The 15000-nt window shown below is 41.0% G+C and overlaps 1 protein-coding gene across 1 annotated transcript in view; it reads left to right on the top strand.

Moving 5' to 3' along the window:
- LOC147024901 (1-aminocyclopropane-1-carboxylate synthase-like protein 1) overlaps positions 1 to 9645 on the top strand; it is a 105784-nt gene extending 96139 nt beyond the window's left edge. Inside the window, 3 exon segments of the mRNA XM_085885264.1 lie at positions 549 to 691; positions 3218 to 3371; positions 8116 to 9645. Coding sequence (XP_085741390.1) covers positions 549 to 691; positions 3218 to 3371; positions 8116 to 8378 — 560 coding nt within the window. The 3' untranslated portion in view covers positions 8379 to 9645.
- The last annotated feature ends 5355 nt before the right edge of the window (positions 9646 to 15000 follow it).

Genomic DNA, 15000 nt, shown 5'->3' with positions numbered 1-15000 from the left:
GGGTATTCAAGATGGACACTACAGGGACTTTCAGGAAGGAAAGCAGGGAATTTGCAGGAGGTGGATTAATGGAGTGAGAAAAGATCATGGTTTTTGGATGGGGAAAGACAAGAGATGGTGGTGAACAGCAGTTTTGAAGACTTGGAGGGAAAAGTGGGATTGAAGAGAGTGTGGGAGTTTGAGGATTGTTGAGAAACCTTTTCAACAGGATTGTTGAGAAAGTAGATGGGGAGTGGGAGGAGGGGGGGGGTGGGTTCCAGACCGTCCTTTCGGAGAGACATAGTGAGAGTGAGATTTGTCAGGATTGAAAGACATGTTCCAAGTGTTGGACCAGCTTGTGATTTCATGCAGATCTGTAGAGAAGAGGCTGCTGCTTGCTGATCTGAGAGATGAGAGATGGTACGGCAGAGGGTGGAGTCATCAGCAAAGTTCTCAATCGGGAATAACAAACATGAAATGTGAAGTAATGGGGGATTCCTTTATATACCCCAATCGGAAATAACAAACTGCCCTTGTCATTTTTTTTCTTCCAATGACTCGGCTCCTAGAATGGATTGACAGCGAGTTCTTACCGACGAATCGTGCTCGCCTACTTGCTGCACACACATATATGGCAGGCCGCTTGAGATCCATGGGAGTGCCATATTTGGACCGAGCCTCGGGACTCTACATTTGGGCTAACTTCCAGCAGGTAAGACCATGACATCTGTTGAGGTTCTGTGTTGAGTGCTTCTTCACCTTGGCAGTGCTGCTATGCCTGGGAATAACTGCAGCTTTTAAGTTGAGAGTATATTTGCAGAGTAAAGGTTTTCAGATTCGCTATGCTTATTTTCCCAACAAGTCTTTATAATAGCAATAGGGGACAATATATTTTTATTATACGTGCAAATGCAGTGGAATTCTTGACCCCCTTACCTCCCATGCAGAAGTTGAGGAGGGTGTTCGTTTGAGTGAAGGTTAAGCAGTGATATACTGTAGAAGGGAAAACTTTGGTTGAGAGACAAGTCATCCCTGAGATGGAATGAACGGCTACACATTTGTCACTAAACTTGTCATGAGGTCTCTTTCATAACTAAGATTGCCAGGCTACACCACATTGCACGAAAACTCGACAAATTAACAAACAAGAAAAAGATGTGCAGAGCACGATACGTGCAAAATCCACTCCTCTCCAAAGGTTGCTATGGATACATCAAATTGTCCATGTCATTAAGATTAAAATTGACAATCTTCATCAAAGCTCAAGTCAATCGGATGAGAATTGATGATTTCTCAGATAAAAATTGATTTTAGAAGTTTGACCTTGAGGTGACCTTTGAACTTTTGTCCTCAAAAATAGTTGGTTTCCCAATTCAGTGATGCAATAGGCAAATTATGTTAAACTTTCAGGTCGATCGCATGAAAAATGATGATTTTGGAAATTTGACCTCAAGATGACCTTTGACCTCAAAATCAACCTTCTCAGTTGAGACTACCTCTACAACTCCGTAAAGTTTCATGACAATCGGTTTGGAATTGTGACCTGCAGGCGATTGACAGACAGACAAGCTAGAAAAAGACGTCATGCCGAGTACGATACTTGCAAAATCCACCCGCTTCTCCAAAGGTTGCCATGGACACATCAAATTGCCCATGTCATTAAGATTAATATTGACAATCTTCATCAAAGCTCAGGTCAATCGGATGAAAATTGATGATTTTAGAAGTTTGACTTTGAGTTGACCTTTGACCTTTTGTCCTCAAAAATAGTTGGTTTCCCAATCCAGTGACGCAATATGCAAATCTTGTTCAAATTTCAAGTCAATGGGATGAAAAATGACAATTTTAGAACTTTCACCTCAAGATGGCTTTGACCTCAAAATCAATAGGCTTCTCAGTTGAGACTACCTCTGCAAACTGGTAATGTTTCATGACGATCGGTTTAGAATTGTGACCTATCGGCGATAGACAGACAGAATAACAAGAACGCGTCATGCAGAGCATGATACTTGCAAAATCCATAAAACAAATTTGACCTCAAAAATAATTGGTGGTTGAATTCAGTGATCTGACAAGCAAATCCTCTTCAAATTTCAAGTCAATGGGATGAAAATTGAGGATTTTAGAAATACCACCTTAGTTGCAGTGCTTTGTACGTGGTATTTCACATACAAAGATTTTTCAAGTATATTGGTCAGTCGATTTTGTTATTCTGTCTGTCTATCTGTCTGTCTGTCTCCCTCCTACAGGTCACAATTCTAAACCGATCGTCATGAAACATTACCAGGTTGTAGAGGTAGTCTCAACTGAGAAGCCTATTGATTTTGAGGTGAAAGGCCATCTTGAGGTCAGATTTCTAAAATCGTCAATTTTTTTTTATCTGATTGACTTGAAAGTTGAACAGGATTTGCCTATTGCCTTACTGAATTTGGAAAGCAAGTATTTGAGATCAAAAGATCAAAAGTCAACTCAAGGGCAAATATATAAAATCATCAACTTCAATCTGAAAAATAATGAATTTTCATCCATTTGAACTGAGCTTTGATAAAGATTGTCAATTTTAATCTTAATGAAATGGACAATTTGGTGTCTCAATGGCAACCTTTGGAGAGGTGGGAGAAAGGGGGATGGGTGGGTGGGTTCTGCAAGTATCGTGCTATGCACGACGTCTATTTCTTGTTATGAGATTGAGCTGGCAGTTTAGCTAAGAGATACTGTATGTGCACTCATCTCCGAGCTGTTTCACCTGGATTTGGATCTCGACCCAGTTACGTTTTGTCATCATGGTGTTGCACATGCAGGGTGATAGTCAATGTGTATGCCATTTTTGGAACGAAGTTAATCTGGAGGATCTGTCTGCTCGCATTAGTTGGTGGACGTTAAAGATCCCATGGTGTACTTTGCAAAGAAGAGGTGAGTTATCGCTGGCACCCTGAACTAATTACAAATTCCTGCTTTAACCTACAGGGGGCACTGCAATGGTGACAGCCACACATCCAGCAATGATGCAAACCACAGCCAAATGCTATGTACAAAATAATAGAATTATGACAGTTGTTTGAAACCAAATGAACAGCATCTATAATATATAATGCTCGGGATTAATCAGCTGATACCCAGTGTAAACTCTTGTAATTTATATCATGTGAGTGACACATTGTTTTGCAGTAACAATGTATTATTGAGCCTGTATGTTCAGCTTGAGCATCCTGTCCTCTGACTGCTCCTTTTGTGGCAGTTCCTAAAGGAGCCCACTTTTGAGGCTGAGGTGGAGCTGTGGCGAGCTCTCATACAGGCCAAGGTGCTAATCGGTCATGGACAAGCATTCCTCTGCCCTGAGCCAGGCTGGGTGCGCCTTGTCTTTTCCGAGAAGCAACAGTCTCTCCACCTAGGTATGACATCATGCTGTATCCCATTTAGAAATTCCTCTGTAGAGCAATGATTTGCATTACCTTCAGCATGGAACATGTTTTTGCACCCAGCTGCTCTGTCCATCAAGATATGGATTTCCACAAGATTGATAGATGCAGTGGAAGGCACAGCCCAAATCTAACTGCTTGTTTGAAATTTATGACATCCATCCTATTGTGAGAGAGTTGCAGTATTATATACAAATTTGAATGACCGGGATGGAATTTAGATTGATCAAAAATAGGCCGTTTGAGAAGAGGAAAGACAATTTCAGCTACAATGATGGATTCCACTGCTTTACTTTTCTTTCTTCTTTTTTTTTGTATACACAATCGATGCTTGTGAAAGAACCAGTGCTAGTGCACTGAACAGATCAGGATGAGAGAGAGAGAGAGAGAGAGAGAGAGAGAGAGAGAGAGAGAGAGAGAGAGAGAGAGAGAGAGAGAGAGAGAGAGAGAGAGAGAGAGAGAGAGAGAGAGATATAGATATAGATATAGATATAGATATAGATATAGATATAGATATAGATATAGATATATATATATATATATATATATATATATATATATATATATATATATATATATATATATATATATATATATATATATATATATATATATATATATATATACACACACATATATATATATATATATATATATATATAAAACACCAACAGCAGAGCCAAAGATTAAGATAGAGGCAAATCTGGACAAACAAAGGGTGCAGGGAGGAACAGGCAGGAGAGGATGCCTGGGGTGGACAAGCTGGATACAGAAGAGGAGGGAAAACCAGAAACCCAGAAGGAAGAGGGACTGGGGTGTGGTTAACGAGGGTAGAAAAGATCATGTTTTTGATTGGGGACAATCTGAGATAGTGCTTTTGTTATGAAACTTGTTTGCTGGCCAATATTTATGGATTAAATCAACAGGATGTTGATCGAGGTATGTTAACCACCATAGGAAGCTAGGAGAAGCTGACGTTTTAGGTGTTAATTCTTTATTGGTGCAAAAGAGAAGGTTTAATGCCCCATTTTGCTCTGAAAAAGGATCAACGCTGGAAATGTCAGCTTCTCTTTGCTTCTTCTGGAGATCAGCATACCTCGATGAACGTCTTATTGATTCCATCCATTGCTCTACCTGTCTACTGACACAAATAAACTTGAGTGATCACCACCAAGGCAAGTTCTTCATTCTACAGTTGAGAAGATACATTTTGTCACTTAGGCCTTAGTTATTTTATAACTTGGTTTACGCAGTTCTTCAGCTAAAATGTATGGTCGGTAGGTCGAAATATAAATATAATTTCAATTTTTAGAAATTATATATTTTTATTATTTTTTTTTCAGATGTTCCATGGAATAGACGAGGCTAGGTTGGGGGGTGGGGGGGGAATATAAATCCCGGACCAGGAGGATCTAAGAAAATGAAGATGGAAGACCATTCAAATGCAGGATGCCCATGTTCACTGTATCATCTGATGTGAAAAACAATAAAGAAGGATTAAAACTTGTTTTTACAATATAGTCTGGCATGTTTTTCTTATAGAAACCTGTTGGATCATCAAACAAATGGAAACAATGCTGAGAAAATTACTGTCCAAGTCGTAGATGTGTGCATGCACACCAGTGCATAGTGCTGGATATGATTAGAAAAAGGTGTCTATGAGGAGTCAACACGCTCAAAACGGTCAATCAGAGCCATAACCAGCTCTTACTTTTCAGTCGGCATCTGATCGTACCGTCTCCCCATCCCCATGAGCATATCAAAGGCTGATTTCTGGTCCGTTGAATGCAGAATATCAGCATCTCACAGGGAAACTTTGACGTACTTGGCACCGAAATCTTTCAATATGAACAGCGGTGTACAACTTTCGATGGAAACAAAATCGGCACGATCGAGAGTAGCCTGCGAATCATCCCTGCTGCTGCACTGAATTGATGCAATCGTTCGGCCAGAATATTCGTCGTCAAGATGTTGCGTGATTAAATCACCAATACAGTCACTCAAATTTATACCGCTGACATACTTCTTAACAATCACTTTCGCCCCAGAAACCACAGTCAATCTGAACCACGCTGGCCACTGCTCAGACGCCATGACTGAAGACAACTGCGTAGCTTGGTTAAAGGTGACTCGGCATTTTGGCGCGCGCGCACAAAATTATATTTTGAAAATAAATGCCGACGTTTACATTTCGAGTTTTGAAACTTTTGCACGTTCGGCAGAAAATGTATAAATATATAAGGCTAAAAATGTGTTTTATATTTATATTTCATTTTGGCAAATATACTGTCCGCGGATCTGTAAACCAAGTTATAAAATAACTAAGGCCTTATGTAGGAGAATTATATTGGCTGTACAGACGACATCACCGGAGATGAATGATGGATTTAAGAGGGCAGACAGAAGATAAGCAAGAGCAGCAAAGCAAGATTTGAGAACATGGACACTGATGTCTCACCTGAGTGTTGCACAAGTCCTTAGCTGCAATGCTGTGGCTCATTGATGTTGAGCAAAATCCCAGCCAACCAACATGTTGCCAGTTGAGAACACGACAGATGAGCAAACTAGTTCAGATATATGATTTCAAGGTAGTCCATGTTCACAGAAAGAGAGATGTGTCTGGAGTCATCATACATGAATAGACAGTACAACATACAGACAAAACATTAGGTGGTTGCAGAGAGGAACGCACAGCCATAGGTATTGAGGTCGTTCAGAGGGGTTAGCGCAGAACATGGGTTGTGGGAAATGGAATTCCCGACATGAGCAGCCACTGCCGGAGCAGAGTCAGGACTCGTGAAACAAAAAAAAGACAATACCAGGGAGAGACAGACAAGTTGGGGACATCCTTTGAGAGGAACAGTTTTTATTCACCATAAAATGCCTGATGTGGCAGCAGCAACCTGGAGGGACAGACCTGTATTGCTAGACCAGAGTCCTCGAATGTTAGTGGTCCAGGCCATTTGGGAAGTGGGAACAACGGAAGCTAAGAGGGCAGTTGAATGCAGGTGGAGGACATGAGGACACAGGCTGGAAAGAGAAGATGCGCAGTGTGTGGGAATGAGTGTTTTGGAGTTTTTTTGTAATCGCCACTTCAGTGTGTACAATACGACGATGGGCAGTCAATAAGTAACCTTAAAATAGCAATATAAATTCGAGAATGTAGCCTGTGTAGTTGTAGACATTTGTTTTGTATATATATATATATATATATATATATATATATATATATATATATATATATATATATATATATATATATATATATATATATATATATATACATATATATATATATATATATATATATATATATATATATATATATATATATATATATATATATATATATATATATATATATACACAATACATATACATATATATATATATATATATATATATATATATATATATATATACACACAATACATACATATATATATATATATATATACACAATACATATATATATATATATATATATATATATATATATATATATATATATATATATATATATATATAGGTAAGAGTCATGTTTTGCCTGTTTTAGATCTGGCAACATTGAGCGTATGACGTCAGTCGAACAGTTCCAAGATGGCAGCTCCCTTAGAAGCATGCACCAGGGAGGAGCAATGTTCTGTCATACGTTTCTTGGGAGGTGAGGGTGTGAATCCCAGTGAAATCCATCGCAGAATGAAAATTCAATGTGGTGACACGTGAAAGTGTCTATCGCTGCAGCAGGTGTGCGACTGGGACAGCAAGTTTAAAAGTGGAGTTTTTTTCAGTTGGGGTGAGAGTTGTCTAGGCACCCACCTTGCAGACACTTTGAGGAACCCCAGCACGTTGTGAATGATATGGTGTGCTGAACCATGGCTAATGTTCAATTCAGAGACCACTTCATCCAGCGTAATGCGATGGTTTCCTTTAGCATGCGCTCAACTCCTGCAACCATTTCTGGTGTGCAGGCTGTGTGAGGCTGGCCCGAGCGAGCAGCGTCTGCCACACTGAACACTCCACTTTTAAACTTCCTGTCCCAGTCATACACCTGCTGCAGTGATATATTGCATTTTCATTCTGTGATGGATTTCACTTGGATTCACACCCTCACTCCCCAAGAAACGGATGACAGAACGTTGCTCCTCCCTGGTGCATGCTTCTAAGGGAGCCGCCATCTTGGAACTGCTCTACTGATGTCATACGCTCAATGTTGCCAGATCTAAAACAAGCAAAACATGACTCTTACCCATAGATGTAACATATGTCGTCTATAACTACACACGTTACATTCTCAAATTTATACAGCCGTTTTAATTTTACTTATTGACTGCCCCTTGTATAAACTTCCCCAGAGCAAAAGCTGGCAAGCATTTCCTCCATGTGAGTGCATGGCTATAATTGTCTTGTATAGCATTGTACAATAATTGTCCTTTTGATTTGGTATCTTTTTAGATTCATGGCAACAATTAAATTTGCATACCAACAGTGTTGCTTTTACTGTTATATTATGGTAAATAGTGCTTATTCTGAAAGTTCAAACTCATGTCACCTGAACTTTAAGACAGTTTCTGGCATGTAATCAATGTTTTATGCCCATGATGCTCTGATGATCAATCAAATGAGATTTGACTTGAAGAGCAGCAATATTAATTATTCTTTGAAAATGTTTCGATGCAAAATTGTGTTGTCAACGTGTGTGCACGAACCTGTGCAGGTATGGACAGACTGGAGAAAGCTTTGTGTAATATCAAGGCAAAGTTGAGTGAATCAGTCAAAGTTACATCGGTCAAGGAAATCCAGGTGAACGCTGCAAACAATGGTGTGCCGCACGAGTCCTTTGATTCAGTGGAGACCCTGATTGGCCAGTTACAAGACCAGATTCAGAAATCTGATTGGCTGTCGCAAAACACTGCTGAAGATTTTGCCTTAGCCAACCCAGAAGTTTGTGTGGCTTTCAAGAAAGCGGCTCAAGAATGAGCATTGACAAAGCCGGATATGTTGGTGATGCGTCCCTCTGTGCAGGTTTATATTCTCAACATATCGCCAACTTATTGTGCAAAAAATTCAATGAATCATATCTCGCCTTTTAATTTAGTAACATGATGCCTGACAATAATTTTTTAATGGTCGAAGCTCGTCCTTTTGTTTACTGGGATGAGGAACGGTTGAAGGAGAGCGGACTTGATACAATAGAAAGGAGGAGGTTGCAAGGGGAGCTGATAGAGATATCTAAGATGATAAAGGGTGTCAATAAAATAAAAAATATATATAATATAGAACTACTTCATAGAATGCCAACAAATTTATTCAACATTAGTTATAAACAGCCATTGTCTCATTTGTCATACGAAGACTTCCATCATCAATTTGACATGAAAACCTTGAGGGGGGGAGGGGAAATCCTAATTTCAGTTGCAGTACTTGAGTGACCTCGAACCTCAAGTCCTGAAACGTCGTGAACCACAAAAACGATGACCCATATCTTATAAGGACAATTGATGCAGTTTGATTTAGCAGTTCCATTGTTGGCATTAAGTATCTTAACTACCTGATGTAATGTTTAACAATACATGATGCGGTGGTGGTATGTTTGTCCGGATTTTGTCGTCTCGTGTTTGTTCACTTGTTCCTGTGCCGTGTTTGCGTTGTCTGTACGAAGCTCTTTTCACTTTGTCATTCCTTGATCGGTCGTTGTTTAACCCGCGACGCCTAAAGACCTCTTGATCCTCGTGGCCGTGAAACAGTCCTTGTGCATTCTGTCTCCCGAAAGTGTTTCCATGTTCAATTTCAAGTGCCACATCATTCCTTTCAATGTGGTGCACATGTGATCTAAAGGATTACTTTTTGATTTCATGTAATTTATTATTATTTTTTTTTTGCACAGTATCTATGTGTTGTGGATATGTAATCCTCTATCTCTCTGACTACAGTTTGGTGTGAATCATTTGCACAAGGCAGTGGGGGTTTTATGATTCATGTTGGATGCTGTTACTTTGAGAGGTAGAAACTTATGGTATGAACAAGAGCATCTGGACCGTGGATTACTGACTTGTCTCAAACCTATCATGGTCTTGAGTCTTGGCACAGCCCAGTGAAAAGATGTATTTTTCAGCACCTAAATTGTGGTCCACCTGTATCTAAGTATTGCTGCGCATTATCTTGACTCGAGTGCGTTTTACCTCTTGACAGACCCAGAGGAATGTTTGACAAACGATATTTTGTGGAATAAAACAAGTGTGAGCAACGTTCTTGGTTCAATGGATTTATTGATTGATTGATTTGCTGTATTACATTGCACACATTGCCTGATGTTGGCTTAATGGCAAGAGTGGTCCGCTTGGGATCTGAGGGTCCTGAGTTCAAATACCACTTAGCTGTTGAATTAATACCAGGTAGGGTTGACTCTGCCTGTCATCCTTCCGAGGTCGGCAAAATGAGTGCCAGCTTGCTGGTATTTTGTGCCGGAGTGGCGACCCATCCAGGATTGTGTCCAATAGCCAAGGAGACTGCTTAGGCAGCACCAACGCTCTGCCCAGAGTATGGTCCCAATGGATGGACTGTGCACATTATAAGCTTCATTTCTCAAAACTTAATCTGTCATCAGTGTTTTCACCATTACAACCATTACATTATTTTGCTCATACATATATGTACACTATATAATAAGCAAGGTGTGCGTGCGTGTGCGTGTGTGTAGCCTTTTCTTTGATTTCTCTAAAATTCCATAATCCTGGGACAATTGCCCCAAAATTTCCTCTACCACATTATTTAACACAAGACCAAGGTCATCGTCACAATAAAAACTTTCAATAAGGCCATTTGACGCAGCATTTACGTGATGCAGTCCTGAATTATTTTTTGCTGCAGCTTTAAACATCAATCTTTTTGATGGTTTGCTGAAGTCTAAATAACCTGATCTCGATTGATATACAGACAGTCCCTTCAGAAGGTATTCACACCCTTTAACTTTTGTCACATTTTGTTGTGTTCCAGCCTGAATTTAAAATGGATCATATTTTAATTTTTTTATCACCAATCTACACACAATACACTGTAATAACAGTGAAAACATGTTTTTAGAAGTTTTTACAAATTTAGTGAAAATGAAATACTGTACAAAATTGTCTAATTTAAATAAGTATTCAACCCACTGATTCAACACTTTGTAGAAGTGCCTTTGGCAGCGATTACAGCTTCGAGTCTTCTTGGGTATGTCTGTATCAGCTTTGCACATCTGGATTTGGGGATTTTCTCCCATTCTTCCTTTCAGGTTTGCTCAAGCTCTGTCAAGTTGGATGGGGAGCGTCGGTGAACAGCAATCTTCAATTCATTCCACAGATTCTTAATGGGATTCAAGTCTGGGCTTTGGCTGGGCCACTCAAGGACTTTCACATTCTTGTTCTGAAGCCATTCCAGTTTGCTTTGACTGTATGCTTGGGGTCATTGTCCTGTTGGAACATAAATCTTTGCCGCAGTGTGAGGTCTTTTGCATTCTGAAGCAGGTTCTCCTCAAGGATTTTCCTGTATTTAGCTCCTTTCATTGTTCCCTCTATCTTTACAAGTCTCCCAGTCCCAGCCGCTGAAAAGCATCCCCATAGCATGATGCTGCCATCACCGTGCTTCACGGTGGGGATGGTGTCAGATGGGTGACGAGCTGTGCTCAGTTTCCACCAGACGTAGCACTTTGCATTCAGGTCAAAGAGTTCAATTTTCATCTCATCAGACCACAGAATCTTTGGCCTCATGGTCTCAGTCTTTCACGTGCCTTTTTCAAACTCCAGGCATGCTGTCATGTGCCTTTTTCTCAGAGGGTGGCTTCCGTCTGGCTGCTCTCCCATAAAGCTGAGATTTGTGAAGTTCTTAGAGTTTGTTGTCCTGGCAAGTACTCCCATCTCAGCCAAGGAACTCTGTAGTTCTGTCAGAGTGGTCATTGGGTTCTTGGTGACCTCCCTGACCAAGGTCCTTCTTGCCTGGTTGCTCAGATGGCAGTTCTAGGAAGAGTCTGGGTAGGTCCATATTCTTTCCATTTCCTAATGATGGAGCTCACTGTGCTCTTGGGAACTTTCACCACTCTAGAAATTGTTTTATACCCTTTCCCAGATCGACGCCTCCTCACAGTTCTATCTCAGAGTTCTACGGACAGTTGCTTGGACTTCATGCTCGGGTTTCTGCTCTGACATGCACTGTCAACTGTGGGACCTTATATAGAAAGGTGTGTTTCTTTCTAAATCATGCCAAATCAATTGAATTGGCCACAGGTGGACTTCAATCAAGTTGTCGAGACATCTCTAGGATGAAGAAAGGAAATTGGATGAACCTGAGCTCAATTTGGAGTGTCGTAGCAAAGGGGTTCAATACATATGATGCAAGACATTTCAGCTTTTCATTTTTAATGAATTTGTAAAAATTTCTAAAAACATGTTTTTATTTTGTCATTATGGGGTATTTTGTGGAGATTGGTAACAAAAAAAAACTCAATTCAATCCATTTTAAATTCAGGCTGTAACACAGCAAAATGTGACCAAAGTAGAGGGGTGTGAATACTTTCTGAAGGCACTGTATGTACAATAATTGAATAGTTTTGAATATGACCAACACAAAAGTTGAAACCAGTTTTAGGTGTAGGCTCTTCTCATTGAGTATAACATTTCCAAGTCTGTTATTGACATGGGGTTTCTGAGCAGAACACAGTGGACCGTGGATTGCTGAACACAGTGGCAGTGGACCCCTTCTCTTCTGTCTTCTGTCTTCTGTCTTCTGTCTTCTGTCTTCTGTCTTCTGTCTTCTGTCTTCTGTCTTCTGTCTCCTCTGTCTCTGTCTCTCATGATCTTCAGACACAACTGAAGTTGTGGATCTGCTATTCAGAGAGGTTCTGGGCTAAAATGGTGAAAACCTCAATAATGGATGGTGTTCAGCTGATCATCTGGGTGGTCATTGGATGAAGATACTCAAGCTGAAGGAATTCTCATTCTCATTCACACTCTCTCTTTCTCTTTCTCTTTCTCTAAGAGAAGTGGATTTCTTCACCTTGACAATCACTCTGATCTTTAATTGTCTCTTTAATCACAAATTTGACAGGAACAGGGCAGATCTACTTGTCAGCAGCCAATAGGATAACCCCCATTTCACTATCCACAGCTACATTTCCTGCATGGGTAGGATAAATCCTGCACCCATCATTCTGGATCAAATGTCATGCACTCTCTCGAGTCCCACCCACTCTGCTTCGGCTCAAGCTTACCACGTCCTTTGCCGACGCAGTTCCGATTTGTGATCCTTCAAACCGGTAACATCATTGCACACTCTCCACTCATGCCAATGTCTCACAGGAGTTGTTAGGAAATAGACAAAAGGAGGAAAAATAATTAACACTTAAAAACAGCATTTTAATTTTTAACAACTATGAGACATTCCCATGTTGTACATTTAAAGATGATGCAGTACATTCTCCATGATGCTGCACCCCTGAGCTCAATAAATCTCAAAATAATATCTTCATACCTTTGATGAGAGTAATGGGAAATAACTTTATTTTTGATGAAAACAAGATTGGCCCAGTTTTTGTAAGACTTGTCTGCGTACTTAATTACACTAAAACTTCTCAATATTTAAACATTCTGCATTCACGTCAAGTTTAGCAAACAGGGATATTACTCCTAAGGCAAGCACGATATACAATGTGCATATGGTCGCAGACGAGACACCGGGCTTCACGTGTTCGTTATAGCCATCTATTTATTACGTATGCAGAAAATTTCCGCCACAACTCCACTATTTCCATGCAATGCACACCATACATGCCCCTTCTTCTCCCTGCCTTTACTCCTATCCTGTTATGCCGTATCTTCTCTCCTCCCAAACTTTTCTCTACGCACACTCCCCTATCCTTGCCTTCTCTTCCTTTTCTCAATGTTGTCGCGATTCCACCTATTAAATAAATAAATGGCCCTTCCAGGATGGCATGCTCAATGGTCCACTGGGAGTACAAGGTTTTTGACATGCAATTAATTGTTCAACACAACAATGGTTTCAAACTTTTGGGGTCGAAAAGGTCACACATTATATATCGAACTCATGCTTTGTCTTCAAACTTGTTGGCCAAAATGCGTTGAGAGACAACTTGTTCCTTGTGCGTGCCATGGACTGCCAAAAAAAAAACAACAACAAATCACATTGATACCCTGGTGACTAATAGCACGTGTCTGTGAGCAGAGCGGATCGTTTTAAGAACGAACGGTTTTCCATCCACGCTCGGGTTAAAACTCCAAATTGAAGCGCAATGAAGAAGGTCCACTCCGTTGAAACATGCGCAATGTGGTTCGATCTGTGACAGTTCTGATTGGCTGGACTTGCTGTCATTCGGCCCGACTCCACCCCTCTGTGTCCTGTGAGTGGAACAGGCGTGGCTATCGGCCACACTTAACACCGTTGAGCCCCTAAATGCATCCATTCCGCCTTGTCCCGCTTCACCCTCGACCCTGAGCCTTCACATTTTCAAATTAGAGAAAAGACATTAAAACAGCGTTCGTCGAAGAAGAGAGTACGTGAAGACCAAGGTTATCCGTGCCCATGGAGACTTGTTATTGGTGTGGTGCACTGGGCGTACTGGCTTTTGTGTTGTGGATGCGCCTCAGGGGGCTCGAGTACGTGTTGGTGCATCAGCGCTGGTTGCTCGTGTGTTTCGCTCTGCTGCCGCTCTCCGCTGCTTTCGACGTGTTCTCTCGGCTTCGTACCGCCCTGATTTTGCGCATGCGCAGCGCGCCCCTTCAGCACCATCGGCGGGTTCGACGTGTGCAACAACAGGTGCGAACGTGGCACATCACGCCATTCAGCATTAGTTCAACTCTACTTACATCGCACTGCACTTAAACACCCCCTCCCCACTTTGATTTGGTCCTCCGATCAAATCTAGCTCTCCTCTTTCTCTTCCTCTTGCTCCTCCTCCTCCTCCTCCTCCTCCTCCTCCTCCTCCGCCTCCAGCCCCAGGTACCCTGAGTGTCACACTTATTGTGGAGGCTCGAGGATGCAAGATGGAAAAAAAAGCGAGTAGTAGTTCAACAAACCACACGATTCACAAATTAAATCACCAGGCAGCGCAGCTTGTTTTCTCTACACATGATACACAGGATCATCTCATGGAAGAGTGAGGAGACTGGATAAAAAGGCAAACTCACTGTGGGGCCCCCAGTTGGTGAAAATATGGAACGGAATGAATCAATCAGGAAAAGAGGAGAGAAATAAGGAGAGGAAATACTGCAGTAACCTGCAAGTATGAAGGTTAGGTTAGGTTGGGTTAATGGAGGTAGAAAAGATCACAGGTTGGGATGGGGTATGATGGTGGTGAAGACTCCTATAATGTAGTCCCAAGATGGTAGTTTACGACTTACTTGAAGCCATGGACTCCAAGAATAAAGAGCGATTGAACCGCTTCTGTGACGTAGTTTCACTAACATGCAAAAAGTGCAACGAGAGTTGAGGTGGTGCGGTGAGGTTAGATTTTAGGAGTTTACCAAGAAGGGTTTGCAGGAAGAACTGATGTATTCTCGAGGAGTTGGGGAGGGCTGAGGAGAGAAAGCATTTCCCCTCTCCCTTTTCACTT

Source organism: Eptatretus burgeri, chromosome 6, assembly GCF_056783735.1.
Source record: "Eptatretus burgeri isolate ZD-2024b chromosome 6, Ebu_testis_v1, whole genome shotgun sequence".
NCBI lineage: Eukaryota > Metazoa > Chordata > Myxini > Myxiniformes > Myxinidae > Eptatretus > Eptatretus burgeri.
Note: the sequence above shows the minus strand (reverse complement) of the source record. Positions and strands in the feature narration are given on the sequence as shown.